The sequence below is a fragment of the Nothobranchius furzeri genome, chromosome 3 (genome assembly GCF_043380555.1).
Source record: "Nothobranchius furzeri strain GRZ-AD chromosome 3, NfurGRZ-RIMD1, whole genome shotgun sequence".
NCBI lineage: Eukaryota > Metazoa > Chordata > Actinopteri > Cyprinodontiformes > Nothobranchiidae > Nothobranchius > Nothobranchius furzeri.
In genome coordinates this window covers 75,975,501-76,000,195 of record NC_091743.1, presented here as the reverse complement: position 1 = coordinate 76,000,195, position 24,695 = coordinate 75,975,501, and the positions used below count along the sequence as shown (strand labels likewise).

At 39.6% G+C, this 24,695-nt stretch overlaps 1 protein-coding gene and 1 long non-coding RNA gene across 3 annotated transcripts in view; one reads left to right on the top strand and one right to left on the bottom strand.

Moving 5' to 3' along the window:
* The window catches only part of LOC139068900 (uncharacterized), a 200,300-nt gene extending 186,738 nt beyond the window's left edge, over positions 1 to 13,562 (top strand). The window contains exon 3 of the long non-coding RNA XR_011520150.1: positions 13,334 to 13,562. This is a non-coding gene — a long non-coding RNA (uncharacterized lncRNA). The remainder of the gene's footprint in view (positions 1 to 13,333) is intronic.
* Positions 1 to 24,695, bottom strand: part of igsf21a (immunoglobin superfamily, member 21a) — a 352,933-nt gene that overhangs the window by 215,552 nt on the left and 112,686 nt on the right. For both annotated transcript variants that reach the window (XM_015958407.3, XM_070549546.1), the window contains one exon: positions 21,856 to 21,968. In XM_015958407.3, the coding sequence (XP_015813893.3) occupies positions 21,856 to 21,968 (113 nt within the window). The remainder of the gene's footprint in view (positions 1 to 21,855; positions 21,969 to 24,695) is intronic.

Below are 24,695 nucleotides of genomic sequence, written 5' to 3'. Positions count from 1 at the left end.
CTCTCTCTCTCTCTCTCTCTCTCTCTCTCTCTCTCTCTCTCTCTCTCTCTCTCTCTCTCTCTCTCTCTCTCTCTCTCTCTCTCTCTCTCTCTCTCTCTCTCTCTCTCTCTCTCTCTCTCTCTCTCTCTCTCTCTCTCTCTCTCTCTCTCTCTCTCTCTCTCTCTCTCTCTCTCTCTCTCTCTCTCTCTCTCTCTCTCTCTCTCTCTCTCTCTCACTCACACACCTTAATCATCATTGTTTTGTTTAACTTTGTGTGGGAAAATGCCAAGAATGTTAAGAAAAAATCTGATTAATCAAATTAAAATATATATAAAGTTGTGTCTGGTTCTAGCATTTCATATTTCCTAGTTCCTACTGCATGAGTTCAGATGTATTAATCCATGCACTCAAATATTAATGTTCTGATTTTATTGAAAAACTTGTTCTGTAATAGTTCCTTTACTATTGTGATCAAAAACATTTAATCTCAATTCTGAGGCTGCTCTGTAAATAGTTTTCAAATAAACAATACACATAGCAACTTCTGATCAATCCTTATCAATTTCAGACTTAAAATAATGTATTGATGTAAACCACACCCACTTCCGGTTAAACCACGCCCACTTCCGAGTACAGATACAGATACAGATCATTTAGTTGGTTGAACAGATACAGATACAGATAGTGGTGTACTCGCTTATCCCTAATATAACCCTCTTAATCTATTACGGTAGCGCGACTCGGGTTGCGAATGACCACAGTCACCAATTCTTGTTATGCGTCTATGTATGTATGTCTGATCTCAGAATTGTGTGTACTGAAACTCTAATTTCCCTCTGGGATTAATAAAATATTTTTGAATTGAATTGAAGTCATTTGCATGGCTGTTACATTATGCTTTCACACTGTCAGCAGCTTGAATGGGAGTTGTCAAATGTAGACAAGTAAACCTGAAAACAGAAAAGCTTTGTCTCCATTCAACGTGTGAGAAGAATACAGGGTGAATGAAGAGTTTTGCTGAAATATGTCAAAAGGCACATGTTTGTGTGCAGAACTCTACTGCTGTCAAAGATAAATTCTGTGAATGAGGCGATAAGTCGGTGCAGAACAACATGCAACGTTTTCATTAGAAACCATCTAAGGTGACGAATGGAAAAAAAGAAGAAAATAATGTTTTGAGTGAAGTCTTCAACTGTGAGCATAAATTAGTAGCAGAATAAATCAGATGCCAAATTTGCCAGGGGCCAAAATCTGTTCGTGCAACCTAGGTTATAACCTTTAGTAAAAGCTCCACATTAAACCTCACACAGCTTGTAAAATACAGATTTTTTTTTCTATAATTTGATCAAAGGAGCATCAATTGAAAAAAAAAACTTTATTAAAGTAAGAAAGGAATCCAAACTCAAAATAATTATTATTAACAAAGAGAAAAAGCTGTGTAAAGGATTGATGATGAATCTGCACAAAGGCAGGATGGTGCACAAAGGCAGGATGGTGGCACTGTTGCCTTGCAGCAAAAATGTTGCTGGTTCATATCTTACATGTGTGGCCTTTTTGCACATAATTAACATGTTCATACCATGCATGTGTTTTCTCTGAGTGCTCCTGCTTATTTCCACAGACCAAAAACATGCTTGTTAGGTTAATTGAAAATGTTAATATCAGGCCCGTTTCCACTATCTGAACCCCCAGGACATTATCGCAGCATGGTCATGTCTCCAGTTTACCAAGCACTTTCTGGGCTATTTAAGGGACAAGCTGAGTACCTGAACTAGGGTGTGTCCTTGGAAATGGTCCTGTAGAATCGCTGGGCAGAGTGCGAGCTGATTGGTTGTAACCCTCGACAAATATACTGGACAATTCATGTCCATTGGCTTCAATTATAAGTTTCTGATTCCAAATGGGAGGTTCCCAATACCGCCATTTTGACTGTGCCACACATTCTGTCATGCCCAGACAATCCAAAAATGGGAAAAGAGATGGATCCGAGGGTGGAGCGGTTATGGTTGGAACAAATGAACTAATGTAGCTCCTTAGCTACTTAACTTAATATAGTTACTTAATCCAACAAGCTAAGAAGGGTCTACGGGAAAAGGGGTAGCCCACCCGCACAGCAAACTGGTTTCCATGCAAGGCTGTAGTCATGCTGGTCACCTGTGGAGATCTAATATAGACTGGGACTGTTTAAAAGTGGAGCCTCAGACTGCTGCGATCGTAGCCGGGCGCCGTGGCCTTTATCAGCTCTTGCTCCACAGTCGGAGATCAGTGGGACATTAGCTACATGCTAACCCAAAGCTAACAGAGTTTTCTGGGGGGAAGTTAGGGTTAGGAAAAGCGAGAAAACACAGTAGAGTAAAGGCACTTCCGGCCTGCTTAATAACGATATTATAACTAGGTAAGTTGACCAAGGATATCAGTCAAAGATCCACGAGTCTGCTGCTGTCAACACCCCATGGAGCCGAGAGCAGAGTCAAAAATGAAGGATGGATCTTTGACCGTGGGGGAACAGCGAAGCCCAATGGCCTCTGCTACGTGAAGCAGCATCAACAAAAAGAGCTGCAGTGTTTCTGTGGTCTTCCTCAAAGACCCACTAATGGCAAGCATGACTACAGCCTTGCATCGGAGCTGGCCTGACTGCCCCGGGAAATGGGAACAGCCAGCTGCCTTCTCTAGCAACTGTTCTTGGGTAAGAGACAGGAGAAGCTGGGCACCCACTCAAGTTTTGTATGCAGCCCTACTAACATGGTTGACCAAGCAGTTAAATGACTAAGCATTTCCTCCCGTTCAACCAGCAAAATAAAGTACAGAAATATAAATTTTCTTACTGATAAAAAGAAGAAGAAACTGCTTGGGAGATCTGTAAATAACCACAGCTTGCCCTCTGTCCAAATAATTCCATGATTAACATCCAAACACAAACACACAAACATAACTAAACTTCAGAGAGTCAAAATGGCCGAACATCTATTAACACTCAATGCAAGTTTATTTATATAGAACCATATCACGACAAGAGTTGTCTCAAGGTCAGTTCATTAAGCCAATCAGTAAAAAGTTTCCTATATAAGGAATCCAGCAAATTGCATTGAGTCACTGACTAGTGGCAGTGTCTTCACAGCAATCCTCATTCTAAGCAAGCATGCAGCAACAGTGGAGAGGAAAACTCCCTTTAAACAGGAAGAAACCTCCAGAGAATCCTGGTTGAGTATAGGAAGCCATCCACCATGACTCACTGGGGATGGAAAAGACAGAGCACACACACACACACACACACACACACACACACACACACACACACACACACACACACACACACACACACACACACACACACACACACACAACACAAGTAGCGTATAACAAGTAGCGTTTCTACGGCCACATTGAAATTTCTTAGTAAAAATTCTATTTAGTGAGGGATAAACTTTATTGTATTTATCCTAGTGAATCTATAATTAGTTCAACAGGTAAACTAGTAGTACCACATTCAATGTCAATGAAAGTAAAATGTTATCAAGAGAAGGAGATTGTTTAAGTGGTTAGCAGCAGTGTGCAAGCCGATGGCCCTCTCCATGAGGCCACCACAGCTCAGCAGAACACATTGTAGCTTCTTCTGGGGGAAAAACACTTAGACCAAAAAATAATGTTAAAACTGAAATAGCAAGAAATAATGCAGTTAAAGAGCAAATTGTAGAAGAAAGTAGTAGAGTGTGGGAAGTGGTCAGTATGTGTCACATTGAGGAGCAGGAGGTTTGGACCCAAGATGCAGAATTCCCAGGATGACTCATGGCAGGAGTGGTTAAAGAAATAATTCCTTTATTTAAAGGAGGATACGCCAAAAGTCCAAAGCACAAAAAAACAGACCAAATCTCAAAAACACATTGAACGCTCAAAAGCCAAACAAAAGCTCACTCATGAGCACAGACTCGGAGAAACTTGAGAGGGAACAGAACAACACTGACACAAACACAATGGACCAACAAACACTTAGTGACAAGACAGGGTTTTTAACACAGAGGGAGCAATCAGGGGAACAGGTGACAGGTGTGAAGAGTGAGGTCTGGAGGGAAGACAGGTGCCATTAATAAACTAAATGGGGAAAGAACTTAAGCAGAGGGGAAGATAAACCATAACCTATAAAACACTAAATAACTAAACCTAAAGACTAAGGGCAAAGATAAACAACTAATGACTAGAAGGGTGAGGAGGACTAAAGCCTGATTTATGCTTCTCCGTCTGCGTCAGTGCGGAGACACGCAACGCCATTATCCGTCCTTGCATAGGGCTCCAGCAGGCACGCAAGTACGTACGGAGTCGAGCCCACTTTTTTAAACATCCGTCAAACGAGACGGATTACACAAGCTTGTGATTGGTCAGGACGCCGCTGTTGTTTACAGCGCCGCCGTTGCAAAGAGAGCCGAGTTTAACTAGCGGCAGACATGGAGAAGCTTGAAGAATACCTTGCGAAAAAACTCTAAAAATATGAACGTTTAATTCTCCCGTGACTGGAGGAGTGAAAAGATGAGCAGTAAGCGTTTCATTTTGTGGACGTAAATGACAGGAAACATGGGTTTAGAGGTGGGGAGCGCATGAAGCGGTCGAAGAATGAGAGACAAATATGTCTGTGATAAAAGTCTCTTATATACACAAAAACACAATATAAACACACTATCTTGGACCGATACATGACAGGATACCACAGAACAGCGCTACGCTCTCTGTTGTCCTGCCGGGCAATTGCTTTGCAACACTCCCCAGGAGACGGAGAAGTAAAAGAGCAAACGCTTCCGTCAATCCGTGCGTGTCTGTCCCTTGCGGAGCTGACAGAGAAGCATAAACCAGGCTTAATACAAACCAATAAGAACTACACGGGAGTGACTAGGAGGAAACATGAGGGAAGCCTAGAGGGAGCTGGAGAACACAAGGAGACACACAGAGCACAAGGGGACACATGACGGGAATGCAGAGAACGAACAGGAGGTGGCTGGGGACCAAGGGGACACAGAACATGACAGTATGTCCTCCAGCAGTCTAAGCCTATAGCAGCATAACTACAGAGATAACTCTGGATAACCTAGCCTTTTTAGATGGAGGCATGTTGGAGCCAGGGCAAGGAAGAGCCATCTTTACTGACTGTATACTCCACTGTACACTCCACCTTCTTCTATTCCCCCACTTTCCCAGATATGGGCTAACATCAGTATTCAACCATAGGCCCTATCAATTAAAAATGTTTTAAGCGTAGTCTTAAAAGTAGACAAGGTGTCTGCCTCACGGATTAAAGCTGGAGCTGGTTTCACAAGAGAGGAGCCCAATAGCTAAAAGATCTGCCTCCTATCCTATTTTTAAATATTCTGGGGACCACCAGTAAGCCTGCAGTCCGAGGGTGAAGTGCTGTGTTAAGAACATATGGAACAATCATATCATTGATGTATGATGAAGCTTGATTATTAAGAGCTTTATATGTGAAGAGGATCTTAAAATCTATTCTGAATTTAACAGGAAGGTAAGGAAGGTAAGACAGAAGAGATATAATATCTCTTTAATTCTCATCAGTTAGCTTCAGCATTTTGGACAAGCTGAAGACTACGTTCTGTGGACTTTCTGAGAGTAATGAATTACAGTAATCCAGTCTTGATGTAATAAAAGCATGAACTAGTTTTTCAGCATCACTCCTGGAAAGTATGCTTCTAATCTTAGCAATATTCCAAAGGTGGAAAAAGGAAATCCAACAAACCTGTTTAATGTGGGATTTGAATGACGTGTCCTGGTCAACGATAACACCAAGATTCCTTACTTGGTTCTCAGAGACAAATTTAATGCTGTTCAGGTCAGGTGATTGACTGAGCAGTTTCCTTTTCTGAAGTTCCGATCCAAAGAGGAGAATTTCAGTCTCGTCTTGAAAGGCAGAAAGTTTTAAGTCATCCCATTTTTTTATGTCTTGAGGACAAGCCTGTAATCTACCTAACCAATTAGGTGCATCAGGTTAATGGATAAATATAACTATCGTCAGCATAACAGTGGAAGTTTATACCATGCTGTCTAATGATTTTACAAATTGGAAGCATATAGATATAGGGAAAAGAATTGGTCCAAGCACTGAACCCTGTGGTTCTCCACAAGTAACCCTGGAGTATGAAGACAATTTGTCATGTGCGTTAACAAAATTAAATCTGTCAGACAGGTAATATTTCAACCAGCCTTGCACTGTTCCTTTGATCCCTACAACTAGTTCAAGCCTTTCTAAAAAAATATTGTGGGGCAGCAGTAGCTCAGGGGGTAGAGCGGGTTGCCTCAAGGTAACTCATGCTGTTGTTACCTTGGGCAAGACAGTTCACCCAACTTGCCTGTGTCAGTGGTGGTCAGAGGGGTCGACGGCGCCAACTGGCAGGCTCGCCTCTGTCAGACCGCTCGAGGGTGGCTGTGGCAACATAGTAGCTTACCATCACTGGCAGTGTGTGAAGGTGAGAGTGCATGGAAGCATCTTTGAGTGTCCTAAAAAGTGCTATATTAGTTTGATGTATTATTATTATTATTGTGACCAACTGTGTCAAAAGCAGCACTGAGATCTAACAAGACTAGAACAGACACAATATTCTTACCTGAGGCCATATCATTTGTAACTTTCACTAATGCAGTTTCAGTGGTGTGATACTCTCTAAAACCAGACTGAAATTTCTCAAACAAATCATTAGTGTGTAGATGCTCACATACTTGGTTGGCCACACTATTTTCTCAAGGATAAACAGAAGAGGACTCTGACTTTCTAACCTATTCTCCAACCAAAAAGACAAAATTTGAAGGTTAGATATTGGTCTATAATTCATTGGGTCATCTGGATCCAGAGAATGTTTCTTAAGTAAAGGTTTGATTACAGCAACCTTAAAATCCTGTGGTACTTATCCATCCACTAAGGATAGATTGATTATATCTAGAATGGGGGCAGTAACCAAAGGAAATGTATCTTTGAATATTTTGGTTGGGATTTGATCTAAAATGCAAGTTGAAGGTTTAGATTAAGCTAATATTTTTGATAACTCTGGAAGCTCAACTGAATCAAAACAGTTCAAACACAGATGAGGTTCTACAGTTACCTATGATGCTGCCTCACTTACTGAGGAAGAAGAAATTGCATTAGGGAGAATGCTGATGATTTTGTTTTTAAAATGGAATTAATTTTACTTCAGAAAAATCCCATGAAGTCATTGCTGCTGAAGGCTAAAGGAATAGATGGCTCAGAGCTACAATTCTGTGTAAGTTTGGCAACTGTACTGAATAGAAACTTAGGATTATTCTTATTCTCCTCAATTAGCGAAAGAAAATTCGGTTGTAGCTTGTCGAAGCTTATTTTTATAAAGCACAAGAGTATTTGACCAGGAAAGGTAGAACTCCTCCCGGTGTGTAGAGTAATTTGTTCTCTCCAATTTTCTAGAGTTTTGTTTTAAAGTACGTAGATCAGAATTAAACCAGGGAGCCAACTTCCTGTGCTTAATTACCTTCTTTTTAAATGTGCAACATCATCTAATGTCACACATAAAGAAGAAGTAACACTATGAACTAGACCATCAATTTGTGAAGGGCTAGAAATGAAATTAATCCCCTCTGCTATGTTCCCCTGAGATACTGAAGACAGTAAAGATGGAACCGATTGACTAGAGTGATCTGAGGCCTTTCCCCGGAGCTAGCTCTGAAGTCACGTGGCTCTGCATTCAATTGTTGTAGGCTAAAGATCGGAATTTATGGTTGCCTTTGGTTATCGTCCCTTCCGGATATTATAGATTAATATTTGTTACAGATCCAGGGTTTTTCCTGCATTGAAATTTGCGTGGCAGCCGCCTCCAGCTTATTTTGTGCCGTCCCAGCCTGATTTCACTCTGCCCCAGCTATATGGATGTTATTTTAACTGCAGTTGCAGGGTTGCCCCACTACACGGGCGTTGTATCAGCAGCGGTGCACCGAAAAGCACTAAAACCGCTGCAGACAAAGATCAAAATTTGCTTTTCTCGCTAGTTACATATCTATGGTTGGTGCTATTGATGTCATGATTTTTCCCCAGGCTCTTCCATATCAGAGCAGGGCTGCACAGTGAGACGAAAAAAACTGTCTGGGCGTGTCTGTCTATTTTTAAACATAGCACTGGTGCAACATCTTTGAATTACTATTTTACCAGAACTTTATTGAACAAAAGTAAGTTACGTGTAAGAAAAATGCTTTTTACTGGCACACAGTGTTTTAATCTGGATTCAGTGAAGGAAAATAAAGGGACCAGCAAAGGCACAAGGGCCGAACTGGTCCAAAGTTTGGGATCAAAAGTGCAGCTACACGCAGATTGGCTAATGCTAAAGCTAACGGGTAGCAGTCTCGCGATCAAGTGGTGCACAGAAAAATACATGACGATCGTAAAACTAAGAAAGACTAAACTCTACAAGCGGATGAAAAGTCACTACCATCCTGTTTGTTCTGCATCCTGCAGCGCTACGGATCAGAATCACTGCAGATATGAGTCACATTACTGCTGGCGCAGGAAGTACAGCAAGCCGTTGTAGTATATAATTCACAAAAGCTTCTATCTCTGAACATACTTTGAACTGGATTATTGCCAACCCGTACATAATAGACATGCCAACGTTACATTGTTAGCAGCATAAATTAAATGTTATTACCATTTCCAATACAAATGCAAGTTAATGAAATACAGTATATTTTACTGGATGTGTTATTTTGACTAAGATGAGTGTTATTAATACAAACCTAAAATTTTACTGAAATGTAGGTCAAATATTAAAAAAATATTTTAACTATAAATATCAGATAGGAAAAAGGGAACTAAACACCAATCTAATGCATATTATTGAGCCTTTTATAATATTTTTCCTTTAAAAAAGTGAGGCAGTTGAATGCACAGAGTATGCATGTGCTGGCGCATGGTCAGGATGGTACCACCTCTGCCTCAATTTGAGCCAGGAAAAACCCTGGGACCCATCAACAATCTCAGACAAGATCCATAAAACAAAGATGAATCCATTCTTTCTCATTACATCAAGTGACAATTAATAAATAAATATATATATATATATATATATATAAATAATAGCAATAATACATGGTTTGTCCCTTCATTTATCATCTGGAATGATTTTCAGAAAATGGATACAGAGAAAGATTCAGCACTAAGTGAGGAGTCCCTGTTCTTACTGTCTCACAAGCAAGGTGTGCTTAAACTGCTGTGTGCTATTTGTGTAGCAACTTAAAATATTTATGGACAGTCAGGTGAGTACAAGCTCACAGCGGGGGAACATGCTTAACCTGCATCGATGCTGTGAAAATTGTTCTTCCTGAAAGCAAAGAAACTGCTAGTGTACAGGAAAACAATACAAGACTAAAATAAACAAGTACAGAATTTAAGCAAACAGATAAGTAGGGAATGTACACATTTATAATTTAGCAGAAAACAGACGGGAATGACATAATTGGAACATTTTTATGACATTTACTGCTTTTTTCAGATGTTTCTCCATGGGGATGCAACTTTTCTTTCACTTACAAACCCATTTTTGTCAAACAAAGCATCCTAACTTCTTTCATTTTAAAGGGGGGGAAAAAGGGTATGGAAATAAATGGAATGAATGTTGAAAGTCATCAAATGTGTTCTGGGCGCCTATTAACACCTGCAGATCAGAATTTAATTTATTTTTACATAATTAAAATCATATGTTGGTTGTTAATTAATAAAATATGTTTTCCAAGTTTGACTTTGTGTCTAAAAAACACAACACAAAACTGCTATAACTCAATTGTTTTGTCGAATTCCACTTTGCAAGATGGCAGAGTGAGGGCAAAATGCACTGGTATTGTAATTCCGCACATAAAAAAATTAAGCCTCTGATAATTTTATTGTATTGCTTTTCAAAATAATTGTTATAAAACAGTGTTCAAAATGTTTCCAAAAAGTTATATTCCAATCAGAACTCCCACATCTGCTCTTTGCCTTTAAAGTCAAAGTCCCATCAGTTATCACACACACTGATATGTGTGAAATTTGTTGTCCGCATTTGACCCTTCCTCTGGGGGAGCGGTGAGCTGCAGACACAGCTGCGCTCAGGAACCATTTGGTGGTTTAACCCCCCAATCCAAGCCCTTAATGCGGAGATTTAGCTGTGATGTACGTTCATGATTTATTATTGTCACTGATTGATTTAGTAGAAAATTAAATGACATTATTTGGTGAAAAAAAACAAATATTGACTCATTAACTGACAGCTATTATCTGAACAGAAAGCCCCTGACTGCCAGCGTTTTAAACTTTTTTTTTTAAGTCACTGAATATTGTACTCTATGACCATGTAAACACTAGGGGTACACCGATCCATTGGCACACGGATCTATCGGCCTCGATCACGTTAATTTAAGGGGATTGGAAATTGACCATATTCTCATGAGATCCACCGAGCTTAGTTATATGCTTTTAAATCAGCTTTTTCTCCCATTCCTGAGAGAGGTGCAGAGCAGACTGCCTCCCTCCGTCCCGCCCGCCCACTATGTCACGCCCGTGCAGGAAGAAGAAGAAGGAGGAGGGGGAGTTCGACTCAACATGTCCTCAGTGTGGAAATTTTTTACTATAAAAGAGAATGAGCAAAAATTTACAATTTGCAATTCATGCAAGGTGGAAATAAGCCGTGGAGGGGTAACTACCAAAGCGTACAATACTACAAACCTTATTCGACATTTAAGAAACAACCACAAAGCGGACAATGCAGCTTTTGAAGCTAAAGCTAAAGCTAGCAGCGGCATGCAACCAGCCAGTAGCTCACTGTTAACTCTAATTAACAATGAAATGAGCAAAGCTACTACGAGGAAACTTATGGAGTTCATGGTGTTGGGTGACCAGCCATTTTCAGTTGTTGAAGACAAAGGTTTCAGAAACCTGATGCAGCACATGAGCCCACGATATAATATGCCGAGCCGGAGATACTTTTCGGACACTGCACTACCAGAGTTGTTTGCCGGAGTTTCAAAACACACTCGTAGCCTGCTGGAAGCCAGTGCAAAGACCCTCAGCTTCACAACCGACATCTGGACTTCTGACGTAAGTTTGATGTCCATGTTGAGTCTTACAGCGCAGTGGACAGATGAGCAATTCGAACGCCATGAAGTACTTTTACACTGCAAAGAAATGCTGGGGTCTCACACTGCTGCTAACTTAGTGACAGAGTTTCAGGCGATGTTGGATCACTGGGAAATTAACCACGATAGAGTCCACGTTGTTTTACGGGACAATGCTCTTAACATGGCCAAAGCACTGGACGATGCCAGCTTAAAAAGTTTGCCATGCTTGGCATACACGCTGCAACTTGTTGTAAATGAGGGGCAATTAGCCCAACGTAGCATTGCAGATGTCGTAACAATGGGAAAGAAAATTATCGGTCATTTTAAGCATTCACCGCTTGCCTACTCTCGACTCTACAACATACAGGCACAGCTCAATTAGCCAAAGAAACGACTACAACAGGATGTTTCAACAAGGTGGAACAGCACGGTCTACATGTTGCAGTCGCTGTTGGAGCAGAGACGCGCTATTTGTGTGTACGCAGCAGAGAACTACTTACAAGCCACACTCGCCGCACACCAGTGGGAACTAATGGAAAATGTGCTTACCATCCTCGCGCCTTTTGAGGAACTCACAAAGGAAATAAGCTCATCAACAGCTACAGCAGCAGACACTATCCAGCCATCACCGCACTCAAACGGCTTTTGGAAAAGCCAGCCAGCACAGACCAGGGTGTGGGCACAGCTAAAGCTACACTGTTGGAGGCTGTTTTGAGAAGATTCAACAACATTGAACAGCAGCCCCTGTACAGCTTGGCCACAATTCTTGATCCTAGGTGAGCTTATTTATTTATTTATTTATTTTGCCAGGTCACCGTTATCCTGATATTATTTTTAAATCAAATAAAAAGGATATATATATATGAAAAAGCACTTATAGTAGTTATGAAAATTGCGTGTGTATATACAACATACAAGAATTGATCCATCTTATTTTGTTTATGCAAAACTAGATACAACCGCTACTTCTGAGCAGAGGTGAAGGATGAGGTGAAACTGCTCCTCTTGGCCAAACTTGAAGAGTTGCAGCCCAGATGCACACCTGTTAATGACAAACCTGTGGCAGGAACATCCACTGGACTAGAGACTGGTGACATTAATGCACCTTCAGGTAAAAGGTGTAGTTTACTGTTTGAAGTGCACAATGACATTCTAAAGGAGAACACTGAGAAGGAGCAACAACTGGCCCGCCAGTCTGCCCTGCAGGTACAGAACTACCTATCTGAGGTTCCCATCGACAGAAGCCAGGACCCATTGGCCTACTGGAAGCTCAATAAAAATAGTTTCCCTCATCTTGCTCTTCTTGCCCAAGTCTATCTCTCAGCTCCCTGCACAAGCATTGAAAGTGAACGTCTATTTAGCTTGGCTGGACATGTAGTGGATGAGAAAAGAAGTCACATGTTTGGTGACAAAGCAGAAAAGCTTTTGTTTGTCACGAAAAACCTGCCACTAATGTACAATTGACCATTAAATTTGCAGTGCAAACTTTGCACTAATCTATGCCATGATACCTCTTATTTTCTACTTGTTGATTTTGAAAGAATGTTACAGTTTTAAGCTTGTAAGCTGTTTCAGGTTCACTTTACATTGTTTTAACATTTAAGTAGTCACAAAGCTACTATAGTATTGTTTCCATTTACCATATTGTTTTCATTATGCACTTCATGAGAACTCAGGACACTTTAATTTAAGTAGTTTTTTGATTTGTTTGTCCTGTTTTTATTTTATTAAGTACTTGAAAAGCCAGTAATAATGTGAAAGCGAAGTGGAATTTTTTTTTGAACAAGTGTGTCATAACAGCTATAATTCTTTATTTTATGTTTTTTACAAGATTAGAGAAATGCAAGTCTGGAAAAACAAATAAAATTTTGTTGTTCAAACAGTAATGCTCATTAATATGTTCATTTATATTTGAGGACACTACCTCATGTTTTGTAAGTATTCATATCAATTTACTCAATAAAAATGGAAACATTGAAGTAATTAGCTTTTAGTTATGAAAGAAACGTGATCAGCAAAAAAATAAAATCGAGATCGGCAGGTAAGGTCTCAAGATCGATGATCACCGAGAAAACTGCAATCGGTGGACCCCTAGTAAACACCAAAACTACCAAAAGAAAGAGTAGATTTACCTCTTACATCAGGATGAATTTGTATGTTTTTAGCCGCCTCTGTTCTGTGAGTGTGAGCTGCAGAAGCTTTTCCAGTTTGTGCCTCACCTTAAGCCTAATTTATACTTCTTCGTCAGCTCTGCAAGGGAGAGACGCACACGCATTGACAGAGACTCTGCTCTCAGACTTGATCGTCACCTGGAGATTGTTGCAAAGCAATTCCCTGCCACAACAACAGAGGGCGTAGCACTATTCTGAGGTACCCTGTCACCAACACAGTCAGCTGTCCGGTCCACAATAATGTATCTGCTATTGTGTTTACATTGTTTTAATGTATTTCAGAGAATCTTGAACGTCAAACATTTTTGTCCTTAGTTCTCCTTCAGCCTGCTCATGCGATCAGCACCTTTAAACCCACGTTTCTCATCATTTACATCTGCAAATAAAATGCTTGCTCCATATCTGTGTTCAGTCACGGGCGAATAAATGTTTATATTTTAGGACTTTTTCCACGATGCATGCTTCAGTCTGTTTCGTGTCTACCACTAAACATCTTTTTTAATTTTTCAGGCTGCAAAGGCCGTTGGAAAGACCTTGCATACCTGAGAGCCCTTGTGCTAACGCATAATGGCGTTGTGTGTCTCCACACCGGTGCAGAAGGAGAAGTTATATTTTGCAACTGAACGTTTTACCTAGATTTGTAGACTACTGTTATGTACAACCAATCACAACAAACTCCCAAACAAGCTTAAAGTGTCCAGTCCATTAGAAAATGGACTTCACCCCAACCTCTTCTATCCTAAGTCCACTATAACATGCAACTCTGTGGATCCTATAATGATCTCATGTACACACACCATAAAACATACATACTTTCTGTGACACACACACACACTCACACTTTCCTTGTTGCATACTTTTTTCCTTTTAAGCTGGAATGGAAGAGTGTTTTTTAGGCAGGAATTTGTTATATTAAAGCTGACAGCTCTGCATAACCCACAAAGTAGATATTTTTTCTGCTTGCCAAAATTATCCTCCACTTTTTTTTGAAGACTCCCTATTTTGCCCCAAACTCTAATCTGTTGTGGAACAGGCACCTCACTGCTGGGTTTAGCGGTGGGCTCAGCTGTTGCTATCTTTGGTGTGGAAGAGGCATTAAAATGTACTCACCTGGTAAGTGTGAAAATTTATGTTTTGAGAAAGTTACTAAACTCGTGTTTAAGACAAGGGATTAACTTAATTTTACATAGTGCCAACCCTATATGTTTTAATGCTTGTAAGCTTAATTTACTCACAAGCATCAAATGTTCAAAAATGTTAACAGAAATGTGTTAGTTTCTGTGTTTTATTGGACTTAATGTTAGTTGATTAATTCCCTGCAGTATTAACAGGAGAGAATATGCGAACGTCACCGCTGCTGCTGCACTGAAATTCACCAGTCCTGGGCAGGTCAAAACATTTTTAACGTTAAGTTATCACGTATTTTGTGCCCTCAGACTTTTGTATAGTTGTAATCCTTCCTCCCTTGATGAAATATCTACTTTGCAATTAAAAGTTACCCTGTTGTCATGCTTTTAGCATAATATAACCAAACTTTCGAGCGTTTGTGCCACTTAGACGCGGTTTCCTGCTTTCGTAAGCTACACAACGTGCGCGGTGATGTCATTCGTGCCGACTGGAACTGATAAGGGGAATCTTTTGCAAAAGTGGTGAATCATTCCTAGAAACTGAAACAAAGGGAACTGGTTCTCAACAAGAACTGGCTTTCGATTCCAACCTTTGTCACTATGTCATTTATTTTTTGTAACAAACTGTTACGCTTCCTTAATCTATTTTGGCTTTTCCCTTCAGGGTTCTCCGCAGCAAACTGTTGGCCTCCATTTAGTCTTCATACTTTAAATAGTACAGATTAATTTTGTTTTCTTTTTTGTATTTTGAGCTGCAGACAAAGTATAATATCTGCAGAGTTCCATCTAGTAGCCATTTATTGGTAATTGACTCACTGTTTATCTTTTTCTAAAGATTTACAAAAATGTTTGTGTTTTATTGGTTTCTTTTGTTCTAATTCTATTGTGTGGCAATGAAAAGAGATATAACTGTAAGTACATGAAAACATGCTTTACAGAAATAGACAAACACTGACCATTGATGACTGAGTTAACTATCATAAATAATTGTTAAATAAAAAAAGGCATGGTCCTACTTTTATCCAAAGGGGTTCAAAGGAAGGCAACTGGACTTCTTTGATTTCTTTAAGACGTTTTACTTCTCATCCAAGGAGAATTCTTACTAGAATATGGGACGGTTAAGCTTATAAACAGTTAATTTATTGTTGAAGTTATCAGCCTCTGTTGTGTGAGAATCCTTGTTTTGATTAAACGCTTACTGGAATGTTCTTTGTTTTTCTGTGACCCCTGCCACATATGGGTAGGCTGGCCAGCCAGCTCCACACTTCCTTATGGAAAACATTGGGCCTGGGAACTCTTCTATTAAAATAACCCCACCCCTTGATCCAAATCCAAGCCAATCAGAGCTGAGTAGCATACCGCGACACTCAGTTTCTCATAAACAACGAAGACGGCGTCTGAAGTGGAGTTTGCTGTGGCTCTTTCCTCTGTTCTAAATGACTTGAACACATCTTTAAAACCACAACAGGAGAAACCATTAAAAGCATTTCTTCTAAAGAACGATGTTTGCGCCGTCGCCAGACGCCATTTTGGACTACAGCTACAACTTTTTTCTGTGCTTCAGGACGCTGGGGGGACAATAAAGCTGATTCTGATTCTGAAATCTACGGCAAATTAAGAATTAAACAAAGGATGTGTCTGGCAGGCCAGCCTGATATATGGCAGGATGGTGTCTTTGCATCTATAGTCCTTTTCTTTACTAGTTGCTGCTATAGGTGCTTTTCCAGACTTTTTTGTTGATTTCACAAAGGCCCAGTTAGGGTATCTGCCTTTCTAGAGAGCTTTTTGATGTGTTTCTCTTCCCTTTGATTTCAGACTTTGTGGGACTATTCTTAGTTTGATGGTGTAAAGTCCTGATAACTGACATTTTGTGCTCCTGTAGGGGATGTGAGTCGAAATGCAAATACTGGTCTGTGGATTACCATGACCAATATGGCTAAGAACCTTCACCAGCATATTGTCTTAGTTTTAACAAGAATAATCTAAAAACTTCTAGCTTCATCATTTTATGCTTATGTTAAAAGCATGAATAAAGTCTGTCTGGTACAGATTTAAATGACAGGAGATTAATTCAGCTGCAATGCAGCTTCAGCCAAGTAAAAAGGACTAAATGTGATGTAACAGACCCTTATCCTTTTTATGCCACCTACCAGCACCTTATTAGTAATTTTACAGAGATAAAACCCTTTATAACACTCATAATATTTTGTTCAAGATGATGGACGGAGACAGGAAGTGAATGCATGAAAGAGAGAGAGAGCTTTGCACAGTAATGGATGCTGTTTAGCCCTGCAGCTAATGCTTCAAGAGCAAATAAATGAGGCCCTCTCAAATGGGTGTGATACTGCTCAGCAGGCCACATCACTGTTTTAGTGAGTGGTGGATGGATTAAGCAATGCAGATATGTAATGCCATCAAGCTGTCTGCTATGCTTAACAGCATGCCAAATTGTAATGATGGATCATTTGATAGGGTAATAATAATGTGGTGCGGAGGACAGTTTTAGACTATTGTGCACAGAGGTGCTTAGATAAAGCTCCTCAAAAGACGTGTAACTCATCTCATGCTTATTTTAAATCATGTCATTCTAATGAACAGAAACACATAGAACTTATACCAGGGGGGCATTTGTGGAGCAGGTGGTGTCTGTTTTACAGCTTGTCTAGGGCTCTTCTGCACTGTTGCATTTTAGCCATGAGCTCAACTTTCTCTGTTCTGTCCACCCATCCTGTCCTCTCCTCTCCTGCCTCTAACAGAATTCTTCTGTTCTCTCTCACAAAATTCCTTTGGGGTCCTCTCTCCCTCCCCTCACTTACATCCTCCCTCAGATTTGTGCCACTGCTCTGTCTGCTAGTTGAGCTGCTTCTCCGGTTCATTTTCATCATCTAGGTTTGTCCATTTTAGCCCATTTCATTATTATAACTACGGCAAACTTGTATTTTTAATCTTTCTGTGCTGAGTTCAACACGATATTCACCTATTTAAGAGAAATACAAGTCAACATAAATTAGCTAAAGACGAAATTATCATAACTGCTGCTATAGGGGAAGAATTCACACTTTATATAGTTTTGGTCAGTACTGAGACCACAAATATCCAACCTGAATATTCATAAACATGTGAAATATGTGACACATTTATACATTTACTTGTCATTCCAATGTTCGGATTTTCAGGAGACTGCAAATATGGATTTACACCAGAAGATGGCAGGGTTGTGATCTTTGGTGACCATTGCATCATATGTGGATGGAAAGGAAGAAATCAAACATCCTATAATAATACTTTATTGTCCAATATTCAGTTGTGAGTACTAGGAATGTGCGATGTGGCTGAAAATCTACAGTCACCTAAAGGATTATTAGGAATACCATACTAATACTGTGTTTGGCCCCCTTTCACCTTCAGAACTGCCTTAATTCTATACTGCATTGATTCAACAAGGTGCTGAAAGCATTCTTTAGAAATGTTGGCCCATAATGATAGGATAGCATCTTGCAGTTGATGGAGATCTGTGGGATCCATGGCACGAAGCTTCTGTTCCACCACATCCCAAAGATACTCTATTGGGTTGAGATCTGGTGACTGTGGGGGCCATTGTAGTACAGTGAACTCATTGTCATGCTCAAGAAACCAATCTGAAATAATTGGAGCTTTATGACATGGTGCCTTATCCTGATGGAAGTAGCCATCAGAGGATGTGTACATGGTGGTCATGAAGGGATGGACATGGTCAGAAACAATGCTCAGGTAGCCCATGGCATTTAAACCATGCCCAAGTGGCACTAAGGGGCTTAAAGTGTGCCAAGAAAACATCCCCCACACCATTACACCACCACCACCACCAGCCTGCACAGTGGTAACAAGGCATGATGGATCCATGTTCTCATTCTGTTTACGCCAAATTCTGACTCTACCATTTGAATGTCTCAACAGAAATGGAGACTCATCAGACCAGGTAACGTTTTTCCAGTCCAACTGTCCAATTTTGGTGAGCTTATACAAATTGTAGCCTCTTATTTTCCTATTTGTAGTGGAGATGAGTGGTGCCCGGTGGGGTCTTCTGCTGTTGTAGCCCATCCGCCTCAAGGTTGTGCTTGCTGTGGCTTCACAAATGCTTTGCTACATTCTATGGTTGTAACGAGTGGTTATTTCAGTCAACGTTGCACTTCTATCAGCTTGAGTCAGTCGGGCCATTCTCTGCATTCCTCTAGCATCAACAAGGCATTTTTTCTTTACAATTTCAAGCTGAGAGAAATATTTAGAATTGATGTTGGTGAGAAATATTAACGAAAAAGGATAGGTTTGAGAACTGGAAACACAGGATTTGATAGTCAACAGGTAAAAATAGTACACACTGGGGCTTCAGGGGATCAGTGGGATCTGAAAAAAAAATGTTGAAAAATTCATTGCAATAACAAAATTCAGTCAACATGCATAGGTGGCAGTGGCAGCTCTTCCATAGGGGGTGCTAGGGCACCACCCTACCAGTCTTACAGGAAGAAGAAGAAGAAGATGAAGATAATAGGAGTCACAAAATATAAAAGAACAACCTCTCTGTGGATTTATGTGAACAATTATTTTGTTACTGTACTTATGGAGCAAAGTGATGACAGAAGAACTTGTATGAAGAAAAAATGGTTGTGGTTTATGTGAGCAGTTAGTTATTGAATTAACTGAACTAGGGCCGGACTAGATAAGCTTTTGCTTCTTCCAGTCCCCTCTCGAAACGGTTTTATGTTATTGCATGTTTGTTTTTTGTTTGTTTTTTTTCTTCTCAGTTAGTATAATTTCTTTTTTCCATATTGTCTTATTTTATGTTTTAGGAATATGGAAGAGTACATGTGAAATTACCTCTTTTTTAATAATTTGAGATAAAAAAAATAAACGGAATGATCTATAGATTATACAGACTACAAGTCCTGTTTATAATCTGCATTTGTTTTGTTTGAAAATGTTATTTACACCTTTACCACTACCGAATCGTCTTGCGACATATTTCCAGTTACTTTTGGGTGCAGCAATCTCTACCATAGACTTACGCTAACTTGCGCATGTGTGATGGATAAGTCATACATGGGCTTGTTAAAATTATGTGGGCAAACTCCTGTGGGGCTGCCATCGAAACCGCAGACAGGCCCTGTTGGCACCCATACAGTTTCATCCTATGTATCCACATGGGGCCCACCAATGCATGCTGGCTGGGTACATAGCAAAATTGTTTTCTCTTCACTTTTGCTAAAATTAGTTCATTTCCACAGAGGTCTGAGAGGGCTTTGCTTCAAAAAACTAAAACAGAACAAGTCACAGAAATAAAAATTTAATGAGCTCTTTTAAAAACATCTAGTTTTTTGTCGCCCTTCATGTGACTGGCCGAGCTTCGATTAGATAGAGGACTCCCCAGGTGAGTATTGCCCCCGTGTCCGTTTGAACAGGAGATAGAAATCAGGAGTCAACAGTATTTAGTCAAATAAAAGGCAGAGATTAAAGCAACTTTGGCAGCCAAGCGTGGGTAATTGATTTATAATTCATCAGCTGTGCTGAGCAGTGGCCACCTGAGACTTGGGGCATATCTCCAACCTCTTTTCTTTCCTCATGAGGCAGCTCAGCTCTCAAAGTGGTTATTTAAACTTGATATCCATGCAAACTGCTGACATAGCATAAAAAACAAAGCACAATACAAACCCAGCTTGATTAAATAAAATTGTCACAGCAGTGAAAATGATCTACGATGTTAAGGTGAGTGTGCAAAACGTCATAAATCTCTTTGTCCGACTGTGAAAAGTCAGCATTTGCCATGATAATTCCAAATACACAAAAACTTCAACTAAAAATTGAAAATACGGAGTCAAGTTTACAAATGTCTGAGTTACATATTAAATGTTTTTTTTTAATTGTTTGATGTTGAAGTAGGGAAACCAGAGTCACCACAGGCTGCTGTGCAGTTTTAGTTATCCGTGGTTAGTGTCATTTATACAAATTTTACACTCATTTGTGTGACTTGCTGCTTGTTCCAATAACGAATATTCGAGCAAAATGCTTTTATGCTTGTGAAGATAACAGTATTGAATGTTTTATACTGATCAGTTTTACTTCATTACATGAATGCAACTTTCAGAAAAGATGAATAATAAAACAAATAAAGACAAATCAGACACAATTATGTCAGCACTGAAAAAAAATTATTAAAGGTATACTAACAAATAAATTTTTTGATCCTTTTCTTGAGGCAGTGGGTGCTAAAATCACTCTTTACAGGGTGAAAAAAAGTCCCTCATCCCCCTCTACTTCTTGAATAGAACAAATGCAACTTGAGTCTCTCCGGACAGGTGACCTGAATTCTTGCTAAGTCACAAATCTCACAAGAACCATTGACACTTTACAGTAATTTATGTTAACAGCTCAGAACAGACGTGCTAGAGCAGGAACATATCAAAACCAGTATTTGTCTGTTATCACTGCAAGGCTATTTGTGTATGAGGCGTGGCCTTTCAGCTCCTTCCAGAAGGGGAGAGGCAGTTATAGCTTTCAACATTTCAAAATCTCCTCCTCCTGTCCATGATGTCATGTTACGGCCCCCAGCTTTAAATTATTGTTTAAAAGTCAATAAAATGGTCCAACATGAAGCATCCATTGTGCTGGAAGTTCGAAGCCAGCCTCCTTAAAAGTTGGATGAATACTAGAGCTCAGCAAAGTCACCTTTGCAATACATCTGTCTGAGTACTTGCTTGTTTGGAAGGTCATCACTCATTACTGCATCTCAAGCAACAAAAATGACACAACACCAAGCAAGCGCACATTTTACAAAAGACTCTTAGGCAATGTTGATAACATTTTCAGTGTGTACAATTTGGCTGTAGCCTCCTACAATCACCAATCACCATTCAGAAGCTTCACTAACGTGAAAAGTCTGACGCAAATCTGCAAAGCTCTCAAGAATGATTGGAGAGTTTTTGTCAAAAACAAAGGCTTGCAGAAGGATGTAGCCACAGCAGCTGCCTCTGCTTTTCACTTCAAGAGCTCATCAGTGGTGCTCTTGAAGTGAAACAAATGTCCTCTCTCTGAACTGTAGTCTTTCTGCAGATTGCATTCTTAATGGTGATGCAGAATTCAAAACATTCCTGGTTTTTTAAATAAAACAGTATTTTAAATCCATTTTTCTCTTTTAACATTATTTTAATTAATAGTGGCACTTGGACAACTAGGATTTAATTAATTAGCAGATGTGAATATTTAAGAAATAATAGTGATGACCAGTAATTTGCTAAATCTAACTATTGTTTCATGCATTCATGACAGCTGGGCCAAATGACAGCTTCCCATGTAAATAGTGTGGTCTAATGGTGCATTACTGTTCTTCTAATGCAGACATGCATATGTTATATGACTATAAGATTTGACTTAATACTGTATAAAACACTGATATGAATACAAAGCCTAATGGCTTTGACAGTGTAGGCAGGTTTACTCACCCTGTACCAAACAATCTCCCGCAGCCTTCCATCAGTTTTGAAGTTACACTTAAGGGTAACGGTTTCACCCACAACAACAGGAGGCAGGGGCTCTATGGTAACTGTCAAATATCCTGGAAGAAAGAAAGATCAGAATATATATTTTAGAACAAGCAACTTTTAAATCTTTCCTGAAATTATTCATTGAGGTGTTTCTTTTTTTTTATTGTTGTCCAAAAGTATATATCAGAGTAAGAAGAAAACAAAGGCATAAAACGAACAGAGTTATCATTGAGTTTTACTTAAACTTCAGTTTCTTTAGGGTGAATACCATCAGTCATCTGTGCATTTATACCTCAAGAGGAACTTTCTACTGTACAAATGTCTGAGGTAGGCACCACTTAACTCGGGATAAGGTCATTTCTGTTTGTTGACCTTTTACAAAATTATCTGCAGGTTTGGACATACACGTTAGTTGCTGAACATTATGATATCTAAACCTGATGTACTTTTACAAGTTAGTTTGTATTATTTTTTCAGATGAAAACATCAGATTTATTTGACAAAGAAATGTAGATGTGCATGATCACACTTGCTTTTTTTTCACATTCCTTTTTGCTTTGATATTAAATTTTGTAATTAAAGCTTGGTGTGCCAAGTAGTATTTGTCTCCACTTTATTTCTCTCTAGAGGTAAAAACAAAAAAGAAGTAAAGAAAAGAAATATGAAACAGGTTTATATGTGAAAACATATAAAAACACGTGAAAAAATGATAAAACTTTAAATAAAATTTACAGTAAGTAATCTTAATGTAATCCATCACTAGGTTCTCTTATTGTGTTGAATTCTCTACATCAATGTCAAGAATTCCCTCCGTGGTGCCACTTTTGGACATGTGGGATCTTTCCCATTGCATGACCTTATTCAGAAGAGCACCTTGGCAAAGGTATCCTTGAAAAAAAAATTGAATCTAAGAAATTCAGCATAGCCACCATCTTTTACATAATAATAATAAACTGGCTAGTTTGGGGGTTGGGACAGACAGTTTTGTACTCTTATTTTCTGATATTTGAACATCTCACCTCTGAATGACCAACAGCAGTCTACCTCTACCACTGACTCTTTTTGCTTTGCTACATTGAACAACTTTATATCTGTGGTGAAACTGAGTAAAACTAAGGGCCTGTACACATGACCAGATACCTTGCAGACCTCCAAGAAGGATTATAAATTACATGCAGGGAGAACTGAGTCAGGTATGCAAAACTACAGATTCTTTATTAAATATTCTATCCACAAAAATCTAATCAAATGTCCCTCTTCCCCAAATAAACAAACATTAATAGGGACAAATAATGATTAACAAAATTATGCAAATAGTAACACAAAGAACAGTCATGGACTGAATCTAAGGGAAAAAAAAACAACTTTAAAACAACTTAAAAGCCCATAAAGCCGTAACCGAGGGAAAGAACACACCAGCTCTCCCAGTAGTAGTAGTCAAAGTAGTTCAGACTTTTACTGACTTATTGAACCCACACTCAAACAACACAAAGAATTGGAGTGACAAATTTGAACCAAATAATTGAACAGCAGGGGCATCGCTGTTATGAAAACAACGTTAGTTTCATCATGCACCCACTCTTCAACATACAAAAACATGATGTGTACTCACAACTGTGGCAAATTCACAACGGCGACATCAATCCATCCAGAAATGCCCCATTGGCTTAGCTAACTGTCAGCTGATCTCTCCACACGCTCACGTCGACACACCAACCCAGTTCACTCACGTCTCACACCCACACGTAATGTCAATGTCAAGTTTATTTGTTTAGCACATTTCCAACAGTCAGAGATTGCACAAAGTGCTGTACACAGACAACCAGTAAAATAAAATGATAAAACACTGAGAAACATCTAGTAGACCCTATGTAAAATAAATGAACGAAGAAATCAGTTTTTTTTTATTTAAAAGTAAGGTAAAAAGGTCGGTTTTTAAAAGAGACTTAAAAGTAGAAAGGCTGTTGGCAGACCTAATCTGTAAGGGAAGGCTGTTCCAGAGTTTGGGAGTGGCCACAGAAAAAGATCGGTTGCCTCTGGACTTCAGCCTAGACTGGGGAACAGATAAGAGATGTAGAGAGGAAGGTCGCAAGTTTCTTTTGGGGACATGAGTGTTTGAGAGTTCCGACAGATAGGGAGGGGCCAAATCGTGTAGTACCTTAAAACAGAGCAGTAGCCTTTCTAATTGAATCCTGTAAGTGATCGGGAGCCAGTGAAGAGCTTGTAAGACCGGAGTTACACAGTTCAATTTAATTCAAGTTTATTTAGTGCCAAACAGAAAACACTTCACACAGTAAACGTTCCAATACGGTTCAGTTCATTAAGCCAATTAGTAAAAAGTTACCTATATAAGGAACCCAGCAGGTTGCATCGAGTCACTGACTAGTGTCAGAGTCTTTACAGCAATCCTCATACTAAGCAAGCATGCAGCGACAGTGGAGAGGAAAACTCCCTTTTAACAGGAAGAAACCTCCAGAGAATCCTCGCTCAGTATAAGCAGCCATCTTCCACGACTCACTGGGGATGGAGAAGACAGAGCAGACACACACACACACACACACACACACACACACACACACACACACACACACACACACACACATGGATGGATGGATGTCCTCAATCTTGGTACAAAAAATGTGGAGCTTCATAGGCACCCTTCAAAGACCAGAGTCAAAACACAAGCCCACCAGGTGCCATTACACCTGCAGCTCAGGCAACGAGGACAAGGCAGGACTAAACCAAATTAGCCAACTAAAGGAATTACAACTAAAGGAATCTGATCAGATCTAAATCTG